A 23275-nucleotide genomic window follows, 5' to 3' on the forward strand; every position below is an offset into this window, starting at 1 on the left:
ATTTGCTCTCCTGCTAAGGTATGACCCCACCTCAGTTAGATAACCCCACCTCAGTTAGATAGTTGAGTTAACTGCATGTTTTCAAACCCTCAGATCAAACATAATTTTAAAGCATGGTTGGACAGCTTGTGCAAATCAGGTGAAACTTATTTACAAATGTCACTGAACATTAATTGAAAGTCGTTCAAAACTTACAAAGCCACTTAAAAAAAAAACATCCAAAAACCTCTGAGCCACACCTTAATTACCTTCATGTTTTCTGATGCAATTCCGTTTTTGTCTTTCATTTCTGGAACAGTCTACTATCAGAGAGGAGTACTAGGACAGAAAGCAAACTTGCCCTTTCTGAAAAATGTATTACACTCACTTGTCAACAGGTAAGACAACTGCTTCATTGTAATATTTTCGATGACTACATGTCTATGTATGTTTTTGTTGCGGGAGGGGGGAGGTTAAAGTCGGTTTCATAATTTCTATGTACATTTTATCATTAGGAATGTCTTTTAATATTAACATCACCTGAAAATATTGATGGCTACACACAGTTAACTTCCATATGTAAAATCACAATTCATTTACTGATAAAACTATACTAACAACATGCTTTAGGACAAAATTGTTCTTTGAAGATGTAAGGTTCAGTTGACATCATTCGGAGTTCCAAGTGTCAATTGAATGAAAGAAATGCATTAGAACAACATAATATAGATAAGAGCCTAACACCATGAACTGGAGAGCTCTGTCTGAAGAAGGAAGATCCTGTATTTGAAACAGTTCTTGCAGGGTTTCTTAAGCAAATGATTTTTTTTTTTTTTTTTTTTTTTTGCTGTACTGTTTTATTTTAATCCAGATAGCAAAACGGGTTTGGTTGGAAAACGAAGGAAACTGAATGACAGGTCATTGACAATTTTGTGATAACTGTTTGGGCTAGTAGGAATGGCTTATTGTATATTTACCTTCTCTACAAAAGCACCTCTAAAACCAACGTACTGTAGTCCTCTTTTAAAATTGGTATTATTAAGCATCATGTTATTTAGTTTTATGGCTATTCGGATGACACCCATATTATTTCAGTAGAACTAATCAATGCTCTGTGAAAAATAGATATAATTGAATTTACCAAGGGCCTTTTTCTTTAAATGTAAGGATTTGCTAAAGTCCTCAGGTTACTGTTTTCCTTTTCTGAATCATGCTGCCACATGGCTATCTCCCTGGTAAAGATAGCAGGCTTACTCCTAGACTTGAAGAACAGTGACCATATTTTGAAAAGAAAAACACTTCTGCCCCTTTTAAGAACTTTGAACCAAGACAACATTCAGCAAAGCAGGATTTTTTCCCCTCTGGCTACTATGAGAAGGAGCTTCTTTCTGGCAGATCCACCATACAGTTAAAACACAACAAATGTACATTTAAAGCACATGACTTCCCCCCCCCCAAAAAAAAATACTCTGTGAGGAAAGTTACAATTCCCAGGATTCTTTAAATGTGCATCAAATGTGTGGTGTATATCTTATGAACCTTTCAAGGGATGTCTTCAAGGGTGATCCCAAACTATGGGGAACAATTGTGTTAGCCTTTTCTGGGCAGGCAGGCACTCTTGCTATTAAATGGCAATCCCTGAGGCTGTGGGGGTGGGGAGGAAATCTTGTCTTGAAGTGACTCTGCAGCTATGAAACCGACTTTATATATGCAAAGAACCCTGCCTGAGTGGTCTATGAAATCCTGTGCAATACATATGGATAAACATTGTAATGTAGTTTAAGTAACCCGAGACGCTCTAACAAAATATAGTCGGCAATATAAGCAAGGATTTAGAGAAAGAGCAAGGAATAAAATCTCGTTTTGCTTTGAAAAAGCTGAAGGTAGAAATAAAACATCTGGAATGGAAGAGAAATGGTTTGGAATGTGTTGAACCTTTTAAGAGCTAAAGTGACTTTCTACACCACCTCTGTATGTAATTCCTCTCACTTTTGGCAGGTTTTTAGAATTCAAAATGTTGGTAGTTTAGGATTTCATGACTATTTCCACGGTGGCAAATTCAATCTCCCTTCTAGGTGTACTTAATAACCTATGGGATATAGAACTAGGAGTGGAATCTGTGGTAAAGCTGATTTAGCCATTCAATATGGGACACTTGAGATGTACCTGACAAATTTGGGAGTAGTTACAGCGCTTTGCACTCCACCGATAACCACAAATACACACAGAAGTATCTTGTTTCAAACCTACGTGGCAAAAGAGGTTTTTTGAAAAAAGAACAGGAGTTCATCTAGGGCAGGCATGGGGAACCTGTGACCCTCCAGATGTTGCTGAACTAAAACTCCCTTCTATCCTAGCCAGCATGGCCAATGGTTAGGGACAATGAGACTGCACTTCAACAGCATCTAGAGAGTCAAAGGTTTTCTGTGTCTGATCCAGGGGAGAGGTCTTATTCCATTTCTGTGTGCAAAGTCAGCCAGAGGGCTTGATAGACAGCTTTCTTGAGAATTTTAATATGGAATCCTGCATTTTAAAAAATGCCTAAGATAACAGGATATGGTTGAAGGGAAATATTACAAGTCCCATGTGATAAGTGCAAAACATGCAAACACCAAACAACCGTTTTAAAGTTCACCGCCAGCAAAAAAAAAAGATAGCCTTGATATTTGATTTAAATACTGCACTTTTCAGATAACATATATTGCATTAGAAATACAGTCGTACCTTGGATCCCAAACGCCTTGCGAGTCAAACGTTTTGGCTCCCAAACACCGCAACCCTGGAAGTGAGTGTTCCAGTTTACAAACGTTCTTTGGAACCCGAACGTCCGACGCGACTTCCACAGCTTCCGATTGGCTGCAGGCGCTTCCTGCAGCCAATCGGAAGCTGTGCCTTGGTTTCTGAACTTTTTGGAAGTCGAATGGACTTCCGGAATGGATTCTGTTCGACTGCCGACTACCACTGTACTGGAAATAAAAATGGATATTATGGACACTTCCATGTGTAACTTTACAGACTTTCACAGGATGAGAAAGAAAGATTGGGATGATTAGGGTAAAATCAAAGTACCACTGGGGCATTCGTTATGCAAAGTACTAAGGGCACCATCAGACTCTCACAATTTTGCAGAAAGGATTCAAGTGGATCAGCAGAACCTTTGGTATGCACAGTTGCAAGTAGAGTAAAGGGTGCTGTTGCAGAGCAACAAACCCACTTTAAAAAAGAATTTGACATTTTCTGGTTTGGAAAGTGGCAGAGAAATGCAACGAAAGTGTGTGGATGAATGAGCGGCTAACAAGAAGATGTATAAACGCTCTGCAAGCAAATCACGATGAATGCAGGGCAAATGCCTATTGTCATATAACCATCCCACAAACAAATCAGAACAAATGCTCAATAAAGACTGGCTATAATCTAGTAAATTTTGAGCAAGCAAATCAGGATGGATGAACAGGCCATCTAGAGGGGCCCTATCACTTCCAAACTTCCTACCTGCTGCTAGAAATAGCTAGAAATGTGCTTGTGTCAGATTTTTAAATCAACTGATGACCATGCAGGAATCAGATTAAGGTTCTTCAATTGTGTGTGTTTTCTATGAAGGAAGCTTATTTTTGCTCTCCTCCCAGCAGTTTTTCCGGACACATTCAGGAATGACTCCACCCACTCATTCTGGGGGAGGGGGGTGCGTGTCTATACATGTTGTCAGTTTCACCACTGCTATTTCCATCTCCCCCTCCATTTCTGGTGAAACTAAAAAGGTCAGGGGAAATAATTGTTAGTTTCATTGGTGCTTATTTTCTTCCTTATCCCCCCCCTTCCTCCACTCCCTGGGAATATTCCCTTATTAACTGAGTACAGATGAAATCACCAATCCATCTCTTTCCCTTACCTCAGTTGTTGCTGCTCCAAAGAGGTTTCTTCTTCTTCTTTTTTGAGGTTTCGAAAAAGAACATGTACGTGCTCCTGCCCCAACACTCATAGCACTCTATATGCCTATGGTGGTCAGCATTTTGAGCAAGTGTGACACAAGTTAAGCCTAAAAAGTGCACACATAGATTTATACTGGTATCTTGGTGTGGCTTTGCCTCTTAAGCAGAGGGCAGTGCTAGAGAGATAGTCAGGAGGGTTCACCAGACTGTGTGCAGCAGCCAGTCCCACCAGCCTTCCACTTCCTCCTGTCCAGGAGCGCCAAACATTACTGCTGCATAATATATCTCAGGCATCCCCAAACTGCGGCCCTCCAGATGTTTTGGCCTACAACTCCCATGATCCCTAGCTAACAGGACCAGTGGTCAGGGATGATGGGGATTGTAGTCCAAAACATCTGGGGGGGCCAAAGTTTGGGGATGCCTGGAATATGCAATATGTAGTGGGTACAATCCAGCTAAAGTCAATCATTCCTAAGTCTGATTTAAATTACAGTAATAGGAATTAAGTTAGTCTGGTGACTCAGTCCCACCACTTGACTAATTTTTGCTCGAGCATGCCCAGGATGTGCAGAATTGCTTGGGGCAATTTATTCCACACAGAAGTATTAAAAGTTAAGCTCTGTGGTGTTGCTGTTATTCTAGAACTGTGAATGCAATACCTTCAATCCAATGTATAGCCAGCTATGTCATATCGTCTCATGGCTTAAACATAACTCTGGGCTGGGTTTTGGCTGGCATGCGTATCTCCATGCTGACTTTGGGGGATGTAAACTTCCTCTTTTACTGGAGTTCAAATCCTCCTTCATAATAAAAAATCAGTCCAAGACTTCAGGTTTATTGCTCAGCCAGTTGGCCATTACAAGAGAAACTGTTTCAATTAAATGTGCCACACAAGGTGGCTTTTCCAGCAGTTCATACCAAATTGGTGAAAAGGTCCATATTATGCCACCACTTTTGATGTAACTCTCATGCTCATTTTTAGAGATGTTTGAGGATCGGTGAAGCGTTTTCTAATACTGTTGAGAAGGATTAGCTTTTTAGTGCCCCCTTGTGTTTAAAACAATGCATCATATTTAGCTGTTGTTTAAGGCTCCACAAACTGCTAATAAGTAATACACCTGGGCATATATTTTGCTGAAAGGAGTTTATTTCATCTTGAAATGTTCAAGACAGATGATTCTCTTAAGATAACATTTTATTATTTCTTACTTATATTCTTATTAAGAAAGAAAATGATCAAGCTGAACAGAATGCTTTCAATATAAATGGCTATAGAAAATCTGAGCTGAAGTCTAAATACTTTAGAGCCCATTTTTATTACCTCTGAGTGCAGGACAGCTAAGCCATTTGAAGTCACTGTATGTTAACATACACATTTTAAAATCTCCTCTTTGTACTGTTTTCCTGATGTGCATCACCCCTGTCCAAACTGCCATTAGGTTTTGGGGGGATTTGGGAACCCCTATTTGTTCCTCTATGGAACTAACAAAAGCTGTAGGGGGATGGCGACAATAGCCTGGGAAAATATTGTGGAGAGAAAGAGTTAAATAGCACCTCTGTGGCAGTGCCTTGATTAAATTGGCAGCCTCAGTCCCCTGGTACCTTTAAAGTAAAATTGACAACATCAGGGAAATCTAGTATGGGTCTTCCACATAATGTGTGGTTTGGCACTTAATGAAACAAGGTGAAGTGAAAAGAATAAAATATTGGCAAGCAGATGGAGCTGTCCATTTTCAGTGGGTGGATGGATAGGACTCAGAAGGCCTATCCATTTACCAGTACCCTCTCTAAATCAGGGGTAATCAACCTAGTGCTTCTAGATATCATAGGAATACAACTCCCATCTGCCTCAGCTGAGATGACCAATGGTCAGGGATGATGGGAGTTGTAGCCCAACAAATATCTGGAGGGTAGCACATTGGCTGTCCCTGCTCTAAGGGTAAAAGAGCAAGAATTTTCCTCCATGATCCTGTTCATTCAGAAGCCTTGCTCTAATTATCTTTGCCCTTGGATTATCTTTGCCCTTGGAGGGCAGGATGTTGTTAACCAGGGATTCAGCCTCCTTTTTGGTAGTATCCTGATCGTGGAATACTCTCTCCAAAAATATTCTCTTTCGAACGTCTGTCCGAGGCTTTTTATTTTTTTTAATTTGTTCACAGTTTCTATGAATGGTGTTGATTTCTGATATTGCCACCCAATATCTTTGAGACTGTGATTTTATAGAATGTAATTGTCAGGGCCACATTTTGGCACCTGAGGCGAACCACAAAAGGGCATTTTCCCCCACCAGGGAAGAAGGGGTGAGTGAAAATCTATATCAGAAACATGGTGAGAATCAAGTCAATCTTACCTGGCAACTGAAGTAGGTATCAAAGGCTGTTGCGGGGGAGAAAGGGCCCGCTCTGAATCAGGGGCATTGCTGAGGTGGCAGATATGGCTTCCAAGAAGAACGCCACAGCCATTGCTGTCACCATAGCAGCAACAGGTGCATTCTTTAGAGGTCAGATCTGCTGCCCCTGTGGATCTTGCCCCCTGAGGCAGTTGCCTCACCTTGCCTCATGGGTGGGTCGGCCTCAGTAATTGTAGATTGCTTAAAGTATTTTTTAAAAAAAATAATGGAAAGGTGGAGTATAAATATTATGTCAGGCAAATTGATAGATGTGGCAGCTATTGTAAAGGATAGTATTTAAGATCAAAATCTTGATAGCCAGACTGCATAACCATTCAAATAATTATGTTTGTCTGTGAAAGAATAGGCTACTCCAAGACTTTCAAAGGAAGTCCCCCCCCCCTTTTGCATACAATCAATATGGGGTGAGTTAAATTGGCACTGTAGAGTCATAATTTATTTAATGAAATGACCGTGTTTCTGAATAAAGAAATATATATTTAACTTGATGATCAGAAGCTAGAATCAAGAGCTGAAAACCAGGAGGCTGAAATTCTAAAACTTTTTTAAAAAATGAAAGTTGAGCTATATTAATTCTGAGGCAATTTTTATGACATTCTGCAGACCAATTCTACCAAATGTTTGCCACAAATTTTATATACTCCTGAGGCATCAAAAATGGATACATCAAGAAATGCAAAGTTTAGTAAAGTAGGCAAGTGTATCATTTGTAAGCAATTTCTCAAAGCAATTGAGTGTGTATTAATAAACCAAGTTGTGGCCTACACAGATCTGGTCCTACAGCCGGGGACATGTGGCACTCCAGTTACTACTGGTTCACAGTTTCCATCATCCCTGACCATTAGCCATGCTCCAGCACCATCACTGCTTTGATGTTGGTCCTCTGATTGTGGCAGGGAATAAAACGGGTGTGTGACAGGGGAAGGCCCTGGATCCACAGGATCCAAAGTCTTCTTGTTCCCCCAACGTGGAAAAGAATAAATCCATTCACTGAAACCAATGGGAAGGTAAATAAAACAGGACAACAAAGTACCAAAACCAGGAGGGAGGAGAAGAAGTACCACAGATACAAACTTTCTGCCCTTGCCAACATGAGTCAGCAATATCAATTATCTTTAGCCTTGCCAACATGACATGCCTGATGGGCTTAAAAAGTGGCAGCTTCTCTGCCATGGACTCTCCCTGCGACCATCTGACTTCCAAAAAATTGCTCCGTATATGGCAGTCTTCTAGGGTTGAATCACATCTATTAGCAGCATTTGCTTACAGAAGATTTTGCCTCCAGGCAGAGAGCAGTACTGTAACACGTAATAGTCAACTTTACATTTCTTTTTTTTTCTTTTAAAAAATCCAAATATTTGATACCTCAGGAACAGTTTTTGTAATACCTTGCTGCACCTTTTGTAATGTGTTATTGAGGTCCAGATTGAGACACATGCCCTCACTGAGTCCTGGCGCACAAATAGTCCCTTCTGAGCTCACTGGAACAATGTAAGGAGAGAGGAGAGAGAGAAAAAATGTGGACATAAAATATGTATTGTGCTAGCAAATCAATAAAACACTAATAGCTGTTCCAATAACCTTTCTTGACTGTATCAATTTACTGCCAAGTGGTGCATCTGCATGAACTGTTCCTTGTTTGGGGGGGTATTAAATGAGCATCCAACTTCTGTGGTCCATGCTGTATCATCCCACATTGCCCCTTCATCCACGCTGTCATTAGTAGCGGAGGGTGGCATGGGGCCAGTGCTGTGGATTCATGCCAAAATGGGCACCATATTGTTAGCACATTGTGCCTTGTTTTTTTGGGGGGGGATGGAGGCTCTTACTCTAGTTCTAGAATCTAATGTGGGTACACAGGAAGCCACCTATGTACACATACCTCTTGTTATATGCACTTTCTGGCTAGCCATCACAGGTTTCAAGGGATATGTAGGATCAGGTTGTGCTAAGAAGAGTTTCAACAATCCAGAAAGCAGCCCTAACTTTTGGATATAGGAATGCAAGAACAAGGACATGAACGTGGGTGGCAGCTGCAGAAAATAGGGTTGTTTTCACTTAATGAGCCAGTGCAGCTTAGGGTAGGATAAAGATTCTTCCCTGGAATCAAGGAGGGATCTAAGAGACTATGACTCAGTAGTGTCTAGAGTCACTGTGCTTCCTGTGGTTATTCATGTGGTAGGTGATTTTTAGTTTTTAACCTTGGGCATGATTCTACTAAAAATCAGAAAACTTTTCTTTAGAATACTACCGTATCTAAACCACAGATTGCCGGGACTGATTACAACCTGTGAGTGTGACTCACAGAAAAGCTTTCTAAACCATCTTGCATAACAATACTTACGTTCAGGGCTTGCCCGATACATTTTGCCACCTGAGGACAAGGTGCACTGCCTCCCCTCCCCGAGCAATTCCACATACACAAGCCAACTGGGCTGGGAACTGATACATCAATAAAGGCTGCCTCAACTGCATCTCAAGAGTGCAGACTAATTTTTGGGTAGGCAAACGTATCCCCTCACTGCATCCTCCCCCCTCTCAATCTGCCAGGCCTCATTGAAGACAGAAGGGTAATCATGCTTTAATTCTTTTGGGTCATTGGACTGAGAATATGCCTTTCTTTCTTTAAAGATGCTAGGAGCATTGGTGCAATGTCAAGGGATATCCCTTTGTCATGTAGCATGCACCGTCACCAAACGGTCTCCCAAACCTTGTATGATGTCTATAGCAGGGGTGAGGAACCTCAGGCCTGCTGTCCAAATGTGGCCCCCCAGGCCTCTCTAGCCAGACCTTGGGGCTCTGTCCAGGCCACACACACAGATCACAATCCTTACTTATCCTGCTCAGTGCCCACCTCCTGTAATTTTACCTAGCTGGAATGAGTCCTTGAACTGGGATAATATTTCTTGCTTGCCTGGCTGGAGGAGAGTGGTGTATGTCTGGCCTCATCTGCTTTTGCCATGCTCACCATTGGTGTGTGGCTCCAGGAAGGTTGCTCATCAGGGAACGTGGCCCTTGGACTCCAGAAAGTCTCCGATCCTAGGTCTAGGGCTTATATACCCAGTCTATCCATAATATATTGCTGTATGGCTGGCTCAAGACGCCGGCTCAAGTCAGACACCTTTAAACCATGGTTTAAAGGAAGTTAAACTATGGTTTAGTGTGAGGTCTGAATGAAAAAAACATAGTTTGTGATCCATCAGCAGGCCAGAATACAAAACCAGAATATAGTTTGGTGTGCTGTCTGAATTAACAGACCATCACTTTGCCTAGATGGAAGGTAAAAGCAGGCAAGCTACTCTAAAACATGGTTCGCCTGTAGCTAAAATTATGGCTTAGGTTCTAAACTACTGTCGGCACAAAACACCTTGGTAGAACATAACCATTTTGTGAAACTAGCCTGATATACAATAAATAGGTGAAGCCGTAAATACTTTCCAGAATGAATAAGTTTGATTTTGTGTCATACAAAGTTCAGTGTCAATTAAGTGCCTTCTTCAGAAACAATTATAATAATACTTGCCCCTTCTTGTACCTGTAGTGTTGTTTTCCAGAACTCTTGTTGGGACGTTATCAGCATTTCACATTGTACCCATTAATCCAGAACACTGATGTTCTTTTTAGTGGTGTTGGGTTTATTACTCACTTTTGCCCACAAAACAAATCTTACACTGCAGATGAAATGTTTCAAAGGCAGTTTTAAAACAATGTAATTATCAAAAAGCCTGTGTCAGAAAAGCAGAAAGGGAGTGATTTGGAAGGACTAGATCTCTGATAAAGGCACATGTTCTGGTGATTTACACAACTCTTTGTTTTGTGGTACTATAGATGCAGTGTGTCTACTTGGAAGATTCATTTTCTTCTAAAACATCCTACAGCTATTATGTATCAGGCTGGGAAATGAATTCAATTTATTTATTTACAAGTCTATTGTACATAGGCCCCCCATGGTGTTTTTTTAAAGAGTACTCCAGAAATGTACCAAACCATGCTATGCTGCACAATGCCATTTCATTTTCTAACCCTTTTAGATGGTTCTTTAAGAACCAACCATCTATGCATGATTCAGTACAATAACCAGTCTAGACCCTTAGAATGCTCAGAACAGTTTATATAGGACCTCCAGCAGTCTGCTGTTAAGGCTGGTTCACAGTTCTCCAACTTTACCCGTGCTGTAAGGATTGGGGAGTCCCTTACCATACTCTGTGGTGCCCTGTGTGACTGGAAAGGACCATTCTGCTTCTTGCAAGTGAGCCTGATTTTTGCTAATTCTCCCTTTCTGTGGCAGTCCCCTGTGCTTTTTCTGGAAGATCTCCCAATCTTCTGAAGTAGATTTTCAGAAGTGTGCCATGGGAAGGGCTCAGTCCTTTTTTGCGAGATGAATACTGCTCATGGAACTTAGGAACTGCACACAATTTCCCCATAGGACAGGGGCAGGCAACCTTTTTTCTCTCTTATGGGCTGCATTCCCTCGGAGGGGGCACAAACTGGAGCTGAAGTCCAAGCCAAAAGTGGGTCATCACCTTCTCTCTCTCTCCCTACCTCCCACCCACTTCTCTCTTTCAGTTACCTATTTTCCCCCCTCTGTCACCCACATGAATTTGGGCCAAGGGCCACAAGCAACACAAAGGCTACAGGTTGCCCACCAAGTCACAGAATGTAGGCACTGCAGTCTGTGATGTTTTGTTTTGCCAGCGCAATTATTCTTTTGAAAGTTATTCTTAAGATCTTTTTTAAAAAAAAATCTTATGAACTTTTTAACTGTATCAAAATAATATGAAATATCCTTCCTAAAATATTGTTATCATATTGCATATGCCGTGCCTCTTCATCAAGCATAAAGTTAGGACAAAGGTCATTCATGGTCTCTGGTACAGAGGTCATGATTTTGCCTCAGCTCACATATGAAGGAGTAAAATGCAGCAATGCTAGGCTTCAATTTATCACAAATCTAGAACATCACATACTGTACTGTGACTCTAATAAAGTAAATAATGTGCATTTTTCAAAGTTATCTAAATCCATATTTGCACAGTGAACCATAAAAGTTACAATGAAGTGAATAATGGGTATTAAAAATAAACCCAAGCTCATTTTACTTTTTTGCTAAGTCTTTGAGGATTATATTTTGTTCGGAAAAAGCCCATATTTTAAAATGACCATGATTTATATATTTATAGGAACAGTATTTTATATGCAATCATGTCAACTATCAAATTCCTTTTGAAAAAGATTGTTTTAAATACCACTGTGAACATGAAAGCAAAGTGAATCAAACTTAAAAGTGAACGTAAGACCACTCAAGACCTTTCTTTCAAAATAAAATTAACAGTGCCTGCAGTGGCAGTTGGGAATTTATGCCAAGTCTTTCTAATGCTAATTATGATAGCAGCTTCTAAAGGCCCCTGCTTTGGCCCATTTCTCACAGTGGTGGTAAACCTGTGCCTCAGCTGAACCACCTATTTTTCCAAGGAAATTCAAGACAGCCAACAGACAGTAATGAAAGCCGGGGGGGGAGGGGGACCAAGCTGAATCACTAAAATGGATAAAATAACAATATCCAATGCCAACACCACAACAGCAACATAGAACTAAGACCATGAAAGATGACTTAGAATCATAGAATCATAGAGTTGGAAGAGACCACAAGGGCCATCCAGTCCAACCCCCTGCCAAGCACGAAACACCATCAAAGCATTCTTGACTTAATGAATGGAAGGACTTCCTTAAAAGAGCCAGGCCTTCACCAACCACCTAAAGCAGTATATTGTTGAGACCTGACAGACTTCACTCAGCAAGGTTAGGTGCCATAGCAGAAAACGGCCCACCCAATTTTGACACCATCCGCACTTCACCAAGGCGAGGGATTTGAAGCAGAGTCCCCCAATGATGATTCAAGTGGGTGGGGTGGGGAGGGACAAATTGGACAGGGCAATTTTGGAGGTACCCAGGTCCCAAGCTTTAAAGGTTAAGACTAGTACCTTGAGTTGAACCCCAAAACTGATTGGTAGCCAGTGCAAGTTTTGTAGAACCAGCACAAAAAAATCAGAACACGCAGTTCCCACCAGCATTCTGGCTGTCACATGTGGGGAAGGAATGTGAAGGGAAAAGGGAAAGGAGAAGACTGAACTATGCTAGCAGTAATACTATACATGGTATACTTTAAGATGTAGTAACAATAGAACATCCTTGTTCCAAGGCTAAGACAAAGCAAGGGTTTCCCCTTACAGTTCACATACCATCACGTTTTCATGATGTTTGGTAGCTTTTCTTAATTATGTAATTGTGTGATATGATTTGCTTTGAAATCTACACAGTTGTGGCCTCTGTAGAAACTGGAGAAGGGAAAGGAACTAAAATATTCTTAAATAGAAAGATCTACTCTGTGGCAGCCCAAAGAATTAAGAAATGCCCTGGAAATGCTAAGGCTTGTAGTTCATTGTGAAATAAAAAAAAAATGAGCAAGACCATTGGTCATTTAAACCACTGATATGTGGCTAAAAAAGAAAAAAAATCCGGAGTGCAGTTAAACATACTAAATACTCTGTTACATCATAGTTGCCTTACTCCAGCTGTGGCCAATTGTCATCCATGGACAGGTTGTTTATGGGGGTTGACATTAACCTGTGGTGTTTTCACTTTCTACTCTGGAGCATCTTTTTATGCCACTCTGCTTACCTGCAGATGATTACATCACATACAGTTTCAAAATGCTAGTTCTGAATTACTATAAGAGAAGCACACTTTAAAACTTGCTTGTTTGGCTTCTGTACTGCTGGTGTTGGTAGAAACTACTTTAGATCTCTCCAAACGCATTTTGAATGGCCTGACTTCCAAGCAGATGGATCCCTGGCAAGAGGACCACTGGAGGTTTATATCCTGGCCAGCTCTGCCTCACTGCATCACATGGCACTGTGTTAGCAAATTCTGTGTGTGAGAACGTTTCTAACATTCTGGCTAGATCTTGAGCTCATGAACTGCTAATGTGTTTATAAATAATAAGACCTCCTGCAAAGTGGCTCAGCTATTTATGAAAACTGATACGGTTGAGAAAATAATCAAACTTAGGCTAGATAGAGGATTAAATAATCCAATGACATGGGCAGGGGGGAGGGGGTGAAGACAGGAAGAATTTACATTTCATCGAAATGCACATTTAAAAAAACCCCAATATTGATAAATAAATGATCTATTTCTAAGTAGCATTTCACTTTGCAGATACCAAGATGAACCCTCTAAACAAGACCTCTTAACTATCTTTCACCCAACAGTCCTTAGTGGCAGCATACACACAGGATCTCGCAGCTCCCTTCAGTGGAGAGGGTGTGGTCTCAAAGCCCACCTCTTTCCCCTCCTAGGCTAGAAGCCTGTGGTCTCCAGTAGCTGCCTGTTCTTCCGCAGCCTGCTGGCAAAGTATGTTAGTGACCTTTAAAGAGGAATCCTCCCTGCACATGTCAGCTGCTGCTATCATTCAGGGGCACTGTTGCTCAGATGCCCAAGGTCAGTTCCCCCCTGCAAACTGCTTTGTTTAAGGTAGACTTGGCTGAATTTATTATATTTATCTGTGGATGTCACTCGCCAAGTTTTATGGATACACAAGAAGGCGCCATCAACCTTCCTTTAATGTTCTTGCAGCCAAGCTCTGGTGGGGGAGTCTCTTCTTGGCATCCGCAGAAGAGCCTTTCATATTTCAGTTAGAAATTAGCAATTCCCTGCAGTGAGGGAAAAGAATGAAGAAAACCAGGTCTGTGCTTAGGACACATATTTGAGATAGGTACAGACTGGGATGCCAGTGTGGAGCAGTAAAGAAACAGACATGGTCTGGGGTTCAACACAAACACACACACACACAACTGCACCACTATAAAGTTCACCGGCTCATCTTGGGCAAGTCACTGTCTCTCAGTCTAACCTAGCTCACAGATCTGTTGTGATGGCATAACAGTGTAGAAAAAGACAGCATCCTTTATTCCCAGTTGAAGCTGAGAGTCTGTTTCAGTCATTTTAAACTGGGTTTGGATGCAGGTCTACTCCCTTTATGAAACACACTATCCAAACAGTATTAAGATTGTAAAAGCTACACCCCGGCAAAGCACTGTGTAGACACACAATACAGGTCTCTACACATCCATTTGCTATTTTTTTTATATACAACTATTTGATTCTTTTTATTGCTTTGGTAAAGTGAGGTAAAACCCATATATGCCACACTCAACTCCTTGGAGGAAGGACAGAATGCAAATGTGCAAAGTAAGACTATTCAGTGGAATATTGCTCAGCTTGTGGCAAAAGCAGTATGGATTTTTGAATTAGTTGAATGCTTGTTTTGAAAGCTCTTGCAGCATTCCTGCTCCATAGGCAAGTGTCTCCAGACTGTCAGCATTTTGCAGGAGGGATTCAAGTGCATACCGGAAATTTGGGCTTATGGAATTAGATTTATTGCCCTAGTGTAACAAATCAACTTTAAAAGGGGGTGGGGCTGATTGCAGTTTGGAAAGTGACAGGGTAATGAAAAATAAAAATGTGGGATGGACAAATGAAGAATGGGAAGATGGCTAAATACCCTGCTACCGTAGGTGCAAGCACACAAATCAGGATGAATGCAGTATAAATGCTCACTGTTATGTAACCGCTCACCCCTTTAAACAAATGAGAATGACTACTCAGTAAAAAAAAAAAAAAAGACCAGACATAGTCTGACAACCAAGTAAGTTTTGTGCAAAAAATAAATAAATCAGGATGAATGCTGAATAAGCAGGTCATCTGCACTAAATTGATAATATTGCCCACATTACCTTATGATGTCTTGTCTTTGTAACGAGATACGGGAGATGCCTCATTCCCCCCCCCCCCCTCAAGACCTCCAGGTTTACTGTGTTCCAACTCCAGTTGGAGAAAAACAGTGAGTGGTAGGATCGTCATAGATCTCACATTTTGAAGAGTAACCATTATTTGAAACATTTGGTATTTCAGAAGAGTGAATCTCCATAAATTATAATAGATTCCATTTAAGGGATGCAGGGAGTCAGGAGACATAAGTCCACATATCCCAGATTTCTATGGAGCTGCAGAATTGTGAAATAAAGCAGCAGCATTGTGACTGACAGCTCAGGTAAACAGTGCCACCCCACCCTGCTGTAGGGGACAACAGTTGCGGGGGTGGACATTTTTGGGAGGAAAATAGCACAAGGAGGAAAGACTTTAGCTTCCTACTTCATGTGCTATGGTTATGATCCACATGAGGCTCCTCCACAGCCTCTTATTCTGAAACAGAAAAATAGGCTGCTCCTCCTCCCACAGATGCTTTCAGCAGATGCTGTCCAGCAACAGAACTCATCCCAGGTTCAATCCCTGGCATCTTCAGCTAGGGTTGGGAATATCCGCTGCTCAAGAACCTGGAAAGCTGTTTCAATCAATGCAAATGGTATTGAGCTGGGTGGTCCAATGAAGTCTAAAGCATGCAAGGAACCCCGAAGGCACTTGCAAAAGTGACTGAAATGGAAACAGGTGTGTATGTGGAGCTAATGTGTCTTTGCTGGCCCCTTCCCATGTTTCGTTAGTCTAAAACACCTCAAGAGGGCTTCACTCTCTATAATGGTTCACACTACAAAGTGGGATGCCTGCAAGGCCCCTATCTGTCTATAGTGTGATTCTGTGTGTTGTTAATGGAGGGAATCCTCCTGCTTCAGTTTCCTACGCCTCTGAGTTAGTGCTTGAGCATGAAAACAGCCTGACACTGCTGGCATCCGAAACAGCACCTGAGATTTGTGCCAAAGCACATTGCTCTGTAGCTGAGGAAGTGACTGAGCCACACCAACGTAGATGGAAACAGGTAGTTCTAGATGAGATCTTGTCTCTATTCAAATCACTCTGCTCTAGGCCTTCGGGTGTTTTACAAGGAAGCTACAATGAGATAGCATCACCCTTGTAGAACTATGTGTAACACCACCTGGGGAAAGTTCTAATAGGAGGTGGGATTCCACCCACCCTGTTTTTTATTTTAGTTACTGAATTTTAGTTACTAGGCTATGAGATGAGCAGCAGTTTTGGTGGTGCTGACAGGATGGTGGATGGCTGCAGAGTGTGGGAAATTACTCCAAATGGCAGCACATCATCAGGGTCACTGGGGAAGGAATAAAAAGATGGCTTCTTCCCTCACGTATAAGCACATAAGAAGGAGCCGGATGAATCAGAACAAAGGCCCTACTAGCCCAGCATCTCCTGCTTTCACAATGTCCAATCCGATGTTTCCGGGAAGCCTGCCCTGCAACATCACTCTTCCCACTGGTGACTTCCATTAACTGGCATTCAGTTTCAAATGACTCCAACAGCAGAGGCAGACATAGCCATTGTGCTAATACCCACTGATAACCTAATCCTCCATACTGGAATTTACCATTACATCTCGCAGTCCGGAATAGGGTAACTATGTGCATTCCCCTTTTGTTTTTCCAGAATACTCCTTTGCACAATGCAGCTACCTGGCATTTTCTGGGATTTTTGTTTGTTTTAAGGGCTTGTCCAGTTAAGTGTGCAGGTGGGTGTCAGCTATGGTGGGCCATGCTGGGTCCTTGGCATACATCTGACCGATACTGATGCCAGGATCCTGCACAGCACACTTGAGTAAGTCAACACAGAAAGCAGGCAAAGGAGAGAAAAAAGCATGCAAAACAGCAGAATAAAAAGGAATGTGGGACAAGAGACCATAATTCTTAACTATCCAGCAGCACATGATGGCTGAGGTGCAGGCACGTAAAAAAATGTGTGTATCTTCAAGGCGCCTCTTAAGTTGCAACTGAGGTGTGCCTCTCTCTCTCTACCCACTGAATTAAGAGCCCATGCCTAAGCACTGTGGGATTCCCAAACTGCTACGAGCTCTTGCCTGCCTTTCATTTCCCACATGAAGCACCGGCATAGGGTGGGTGAGCCGGCACTCTTAGAGGCAGCCCTTTCTATCCTCGGTGGTTCTCCGTGGAAATGCAGAGAACCTTGACACAGAAAACAGTCCCTGCGCCGGGCGCTGCGCTCCCCCACGCCATGTGCAAGTGACGCAGCCGAAGGCGATCCAAAGTCCATAGCTGCCAAGTTATCCCTTTTTTAAAGGGATTTTCCCTTATGCTGAATAGGCTTCCTCGCGAGAAAAGGGAAAACTTGGCAGCTATGCCAAAGTCACCAAAAGGCGTTGTCCAACCGCCCAACTCCACTTGTCCAGCCTAGGTGGTGGCTGGAGGCCGTTAAGGCTGGGCTTGGGTGATAACGGAAACTCCGGCTGGAGCCGCCGAACTCCACCCTTCCCTTTCCCGCCCTCCCGTGTTAAGCAAAGAGTTCGCGACGCTGGCCTTGGCGAGCGTCCTATAAGAAGCGCTCCTCGCGCCCCTGGCCGGGGAAGAAGGCGGCAGCCCCGCCGCTTCCACCTCCAGCTTGGCGCTCGCCTGGCGCTGCTGCCGCCGCTGCTCTTCCTCGCCGGCAGGAGTCACGTGGCGGGCTGCCTCTTTCCCGCTGCCTTTGGTCTCAGCGGCGGCAAGAGCGGGGAGAGCCCGGCAGGGAGATCAAGCGGCGTTGCTATTTTAAAGTCGGTTCCTCTCCCCGCCTCTCCCTTTGCCAGGGAGTTCCTCAAACCCCGGGATCAGCATGAGTGCCAGAGCTCTGTGCGCCAGGCAAAGGTTGCACCCTTGACTTTTGTGCGTGCCCGGGAAAGCAGCGAGCGAGGTTGTGTGTGTGTGTGGTTTTTTTTCCTTCCCTGAGGTGGGGGAATTTCTGCTGCCAAGGTGGGACGCTTCCTCAGTGCACACCCCACGCGCCGCTCTTTTGCATTGCTGAGCGATTGGTGAGCGGTTGGTGGCATCCCTGCCGTGATGAAACAGCATGGGTCGGGCTAAGTAGGAACTGCTGCTACTTGGACAAGTATGCTTGCTGCTCCCCAGACGTGGCTGCTGCAGCAATAGTTGGGTTGCCTTCTTGAATGAAACTCCTCAGGGGAGAGAAGGAAGGAAGGAAGGAAAAGAATCCCCCAAGCATTTCTTTCGCCAGGCTCAGCCTCCCAGACTTGGCTCAGAAATGGAGACGGATGGCATTGATCTTCACAGAATTCCCCGCGAGTCATGTAAGTGTGCTAGAGTTGGAATGGGGAAGGATCCGCACCGAGCTTGGACCTCAGGGGTGGCATTGGAAATTATTTCTGGAAAGCAAGTTATTCTAAAGCTCTCTCTGCCCTCCCATTGAGGAGGAAGGACCTTCGTAATAAATGGGAAATGACTGCACTGTTGGCAAAAGTGGGTGACTGTCCTGACAGTCCTGCTAAGATAAAAGCACTAGCCTTCTTTTCTTAAAGGCAATGGATCTTAGCACGGATGTAGGAGCTCATCTGTGTTTATTATCCCTGACTAGGTTTGGAAACCGTTGTTTCTGTCGTACTTCTGATCTGCGGAAGAAACAACGTTTTCATCAGAATGTCTTTCTGTGCGTGGCAGAAACATACAGATTAAATGCTGAAATGTGTATAATGCAACTTGCAAAGAGAAATGCACAATGTTATCAATATAAATGGAAGAAGCTACATTGGTGTTGCTCATATGGTCTTGTCATGGTATTTACTTCTGGGGTGATTGTGAAGTGGGATTCTTAGTGTTTGGGGTAGCGTTTAATGTTTTAAGGAGCTGTGTTTGAGTTTTCTTTGCAATTGTTCTGTCTTGAGTATGCATGCAACTTAATGAGGTCCAGGAAGGTTTTTGTGGAAACTATCAATGACACTTGTTGTGAGTATGGTACATGGTATAATATACTGTAGATTGGTAACTTCTTAAAGGAGTCAGTAGTGTTGAAATTTCATTAACCCATAAGAAGGCAAAATGCTTCAATGTTAACACAGCTGTGAAGCATCGCTAGACATTAAAAGTGGAATTCTGTAGTTTGGGTTTGGAAGTTTCTCCAGTTTCCCCTTAAAAATAAATCAAGGGCATGTTGGATGCATACACATTTTTAATGCACATCTTTCAATGACCATTTCCTATACAAGTTCCAGTTGCTGGACAACACATGACATAACCAGCATCCACTGTGTGGCTCAATTTTCCTTTTGATTTTGTGGGTGTTACAGAACTACGCTGTTAAACTGGAATATGTTGCAACACATGACCATCCAACTGAACTGTATACAAATGAAGTAATTTTAGAATGACACAGTTTATAAATTCCATGCTTTGTAATCAAGTTGCCAAATCTGACTGTTTGCTTCTAAGAATAGTATAGGGAGCCCTTCTCTCTACTCCCTTCTTTAAATTCCCATGAAGTAGCAGTATCCTGAAGCTGCTTATTAAAACAGCCAGATATTGAACTGGAGTTCAGCCCAAAGCGTTCATCAAATTTCTCACCAGCCAGAGTGTCTAAGGCTGGGGGGAGCAGGGGGCAGAGGAAGGAACACTTAAGAAATTAGCCTGATATGAATCTGCTGAGCTGTATACCAAAATACTGCTTATTCGCTCAATATTAAGTATTCACCGCTAACATATTATGATCTGTATAGAAGAGGGGGCCAGCTTCATGCTAAGGTTCAATATGAAGGAGAGCTTTTAAATCAGAAAAGATCAGGCAACACACAGGAAGCTGGCTATCATAGGTTAATTAATCAGTTTGAAGGGTCAGTTGATAAATGTACTGAACAATCATTACTCATGGGGCATGTTATTTGTTTGTGGTATATAGCTCTCCACTAGAGAATGAGCAAGTAAGGAACAGGTATTTAACTTATCATTAAACACTAGACTTGGCATCTACCTGATAAAATTAAGGGCTAATGTCCATATAGAGCTGCTTGCAAATGTTCTTTGCATTTTCTTCCTTTTGGTAAGTTACCTATCTGCATGGACAGATCTATAGATACATGAATAATAAGATAAGATATTTATCATGCAGATCCATCACACACTGATTTCAGTATCAAAACGTCTCTAAAAATGTTCATTATTTCTTTTGTTCACCAGAGTATCAAAGTCAGAACTGTACACATATAGTTAATCTATGGAACATACTGCCATGGGAGGTTGTTGATGAGATAAAACTAATTATATATGTGTGCATTTTTAAAGGGCTACTAATATTCCTTCATGATAGGTTATATATCGGTGCATATTATACAGGTATCATGGCATGTATTCTTATTAATGGACTGCACTAAAATCTTAAGAAATTCACATGCTTTATTCACCTTTGGACTAATAGAGCTAGGTTAGACTTTTGCTCTTATTCTCTAAAGCTCTGCTTCTCTTAAAATATTTAGAAATTCTAAATAATGGCTTAGATCCAGACTTAGTCATGCTTAGGCTCAACTCACTGAAATGAATGGGACAGACTTAAGTCCCATTAATTTTAGTGGGACTAGTCTAAGCATGACTAAATCTGGATCCAACCCAATGTTTTGTTATTACCTTTATATTTTAATTATACTGTACTGGGAATAGAGAAGCCCTGGCCTCTTTTGTGCTGTGGCTGCTGCCTCCTTTAAGCTCCTGTTCTTAGATGGCTACAGCAGACTGGGATTTGGCAAAGATAGAGTGAAACTGGGGTGGGGAGACTTTGTGCACTCCATCAAAGGCAAACAAACTTTCTCAACCATAATTCTAGCACTAGATTTCCTTTTATTTGAACTCTATAACTTGCTTGTTATCTGGGTAGCCAGAATTAGTAAGCAGAAGGGTAATTTTTGCTCTTCCAAAAGTAAGCAAAAGTAAGTAAGAAGCTAACTGTATTTTGTTTCAAACATTTGTTGCCTTGCAAGCAACAAATGCCTCTGGGGCCATTTCGCCCAAGTGCATCAGACCAAGATAAATAATGACATGGTCCCTGATTTTCTACTAAGTCCTTGGCTACTTTTGACTGTGGTGTCCTGCCTTCTAGGGAGACCTTTAATCTGAAATGTGCAGCAGTTCTGCTGCCCATTAAAAGCTTTGAAGAGGCTGGTATTTAGCAGGTGCTGGTCAGCAGCTCTTTTCCTTTTACTCCATTACTAGGAAGAGAGAAGTTGTATCTTGTGGATTTTTTTCCTGGGCTACTCAGATTTCTTAAAGGGACAGGATTTCCCTTTTTGGAAAACAGTCAGCTTCTCCCTCTGATTCATTGGCATTCTCCTTTGTGAGTTTGTGGTTTCATTCAGGGAAAGGGTGAATGAGATGACTGATTGCCTGCTCTGTCATAGACCTTCAAACTCTGACATGTTGTCCTATGAGGCAAGCAGTACTGATATTTCCAGCAGTGGCTTTTGTTGACTTCCCTTTTGTTTTGGTCCCCCACCCCAGTGAATCTTGAGCTTGAGTTTGTGTGAACCACCAAGTGGTGGCAGGGCAGAGTCAGCTTTGAAATGGGCAGCATTAATAAAACATGGCTTTGTTTTTGTGGGAGCTGCGTTATCCCACCAATTGGTATACAGAGGATGTTATCACAGGATGGTAATTCTAAGACTCTTAAAAAACCCCACTGGCTTTTCATGGGACTAGGTGAGATGGGCAGCATGAGGAGCTGCATGCTCCTCTTGCTACCTCTGCAGACGTGCGCTGATGAAGAGGAGAAGCTGGTCTACTACAGTGTTCTCCAAGGTTGTTAATAAACCTAGTCCAATGAGCATCATTGAGATGGATAAGGTACCTGTGGAGCAAGGGCCCATACATTGCATTTCCATGAATGCTGGAACCAGAGCAGTCTTTACCTGGGGGTGCTAGGGGTGCGCGGCAAATTCTGGGGGGTGCCAGGCCCCCTATCTACCTGTTAGGAAATAATAAATAATTTTGATCAAGCTAGAAAAACAAAATACATATATACCTAGGCATTACTGAAATGTGTACCTGCTGTTTCACTAAAGGACTTTCGACTTTGTCAGACTCAGCAATGGCACTTGTCATTCACAACAAGAGATAAGGCATAAGCGTGGTATCTGACGTAAGCATAATAAAAGTTAATTTGGGGGCTAAACTAAATTTGGGGGTGCTGGACAGATCTTTGCAACCCGGCGGTGCATATGCTAAAGACAGGGCTGGCTGGGACACAAACTTCCAGCTGCTGCAGTGTTCCCAGGTGCCCCATTTCCCCTAGCAGTTATTCACTTATATTGCGGGGAGGAAAGGGGTGCCCTTATTTTCTTTCTTCCCTTTCAGCCACTGAGAACTCTACTTCTGCATGCGGAGCTCCGTACTAGCCTAGTCCTTTGGTGAGGAAAATCCATAAGGAGTTTCAGATGGCAGCCTCAGAGCATTGAAAGAACATGTAAGAAGAATTTGTGGGTTTCATGTGGGCTAGCCACACTACTGCCATGCACAATGGCCACTCTCCTCGCCATCCATGCATTGCTTGCACAGATGTCAGCACATCTTGCTGATTGGTCCAGGATCCTTCCTCATGTGGAGGAGCTCTCACGCCAGCAGAAGACACTGACAGTATGGGTGTGGACATGGCTCATGCTGGTAGGAGAAGGTGGGGCTAAATCCCACAGCCTCCTTCACATGTTCTTTCAGTGTGTGAGAGTGGGTGCGAGGGAGGGTTGCCTAGATCTCCTTTGTGCCTGGGCTGTAACCATTACATATTGCAAATATGAGCTCACATATTGGACTATTCGTGTATTATATGTATTAAGGACTGTCACTCCAGCTCACTCTGCTCGCCAATCCTGCCTACCTCTCTTATGGGATAGCCAGTCTCATATCAGTAACAAGCTTAAGTCTAATGAATGTATGAAGGGGTTAAGAGTACGCTGTCCTGCCAGGCTTATCTCACCGTGAGGAACTATGTAATCAGGCCTATTGTTCTCTCCCAAGCTCAAATCGCATGGCTCTTACAAGCCATACCAATAATTTAGGAACCTTCACCACTTTGGAACTAATCTAAGTTTTGCTGCCTGTGAAACTTTTCTGACTGATGTGTGGAAAAGCACATGAACTTAACCTTTGAAGAGTTTGTAAGTAAATCATTTTTT

General features: G+C 42.5%; 1 protein-coding gene across 5 annotated transcripts in view; it reads left to right on the forward strand.

Moving 5' to 3' along the window:
• The first annotated feature begins 297 nt into the window (after positions 1-297).
• Positions 298-23275, forward strand: part of ANO1 (anoctamin 1) — a 146164-nt gene continuing 123186 nt past the window's right edge. For 4 of the 5 annotated variants that reach the window (XM_035117017.3, XM_035117065.3, XM_035117055.3 and 1 more), the window contains exon 1: positions 17701-18421. In XM_035117017.3, coding sequence (XP_034972908.3) covers positions 18376-18421 — 46 coding nt within the window. In that variant the 5' untranslated portion in view covers positions 17701-18375. Of the gene's footprint in view, positions 378-17700; positions 18422-23275 lie in introns of those variants that run through there. The other variant, XM_088668442.1, reaches the window with a different exon arrangement.

Source organism: Zootoca vivipara, chromosome 1 (assembly GCF_965207765.1).
Source record: "Zootoca vivipara chromosome 1, rZooViv2.hap1.1, whole genome shotgun sequence".
NCBI classification, from domain to species: domain Eukaryota; kingdom Metazoa; phylum Chordata; class Lepidosauria; order Squamata; family Lacertidae; genus Zootoca; species Zootoca vivipara.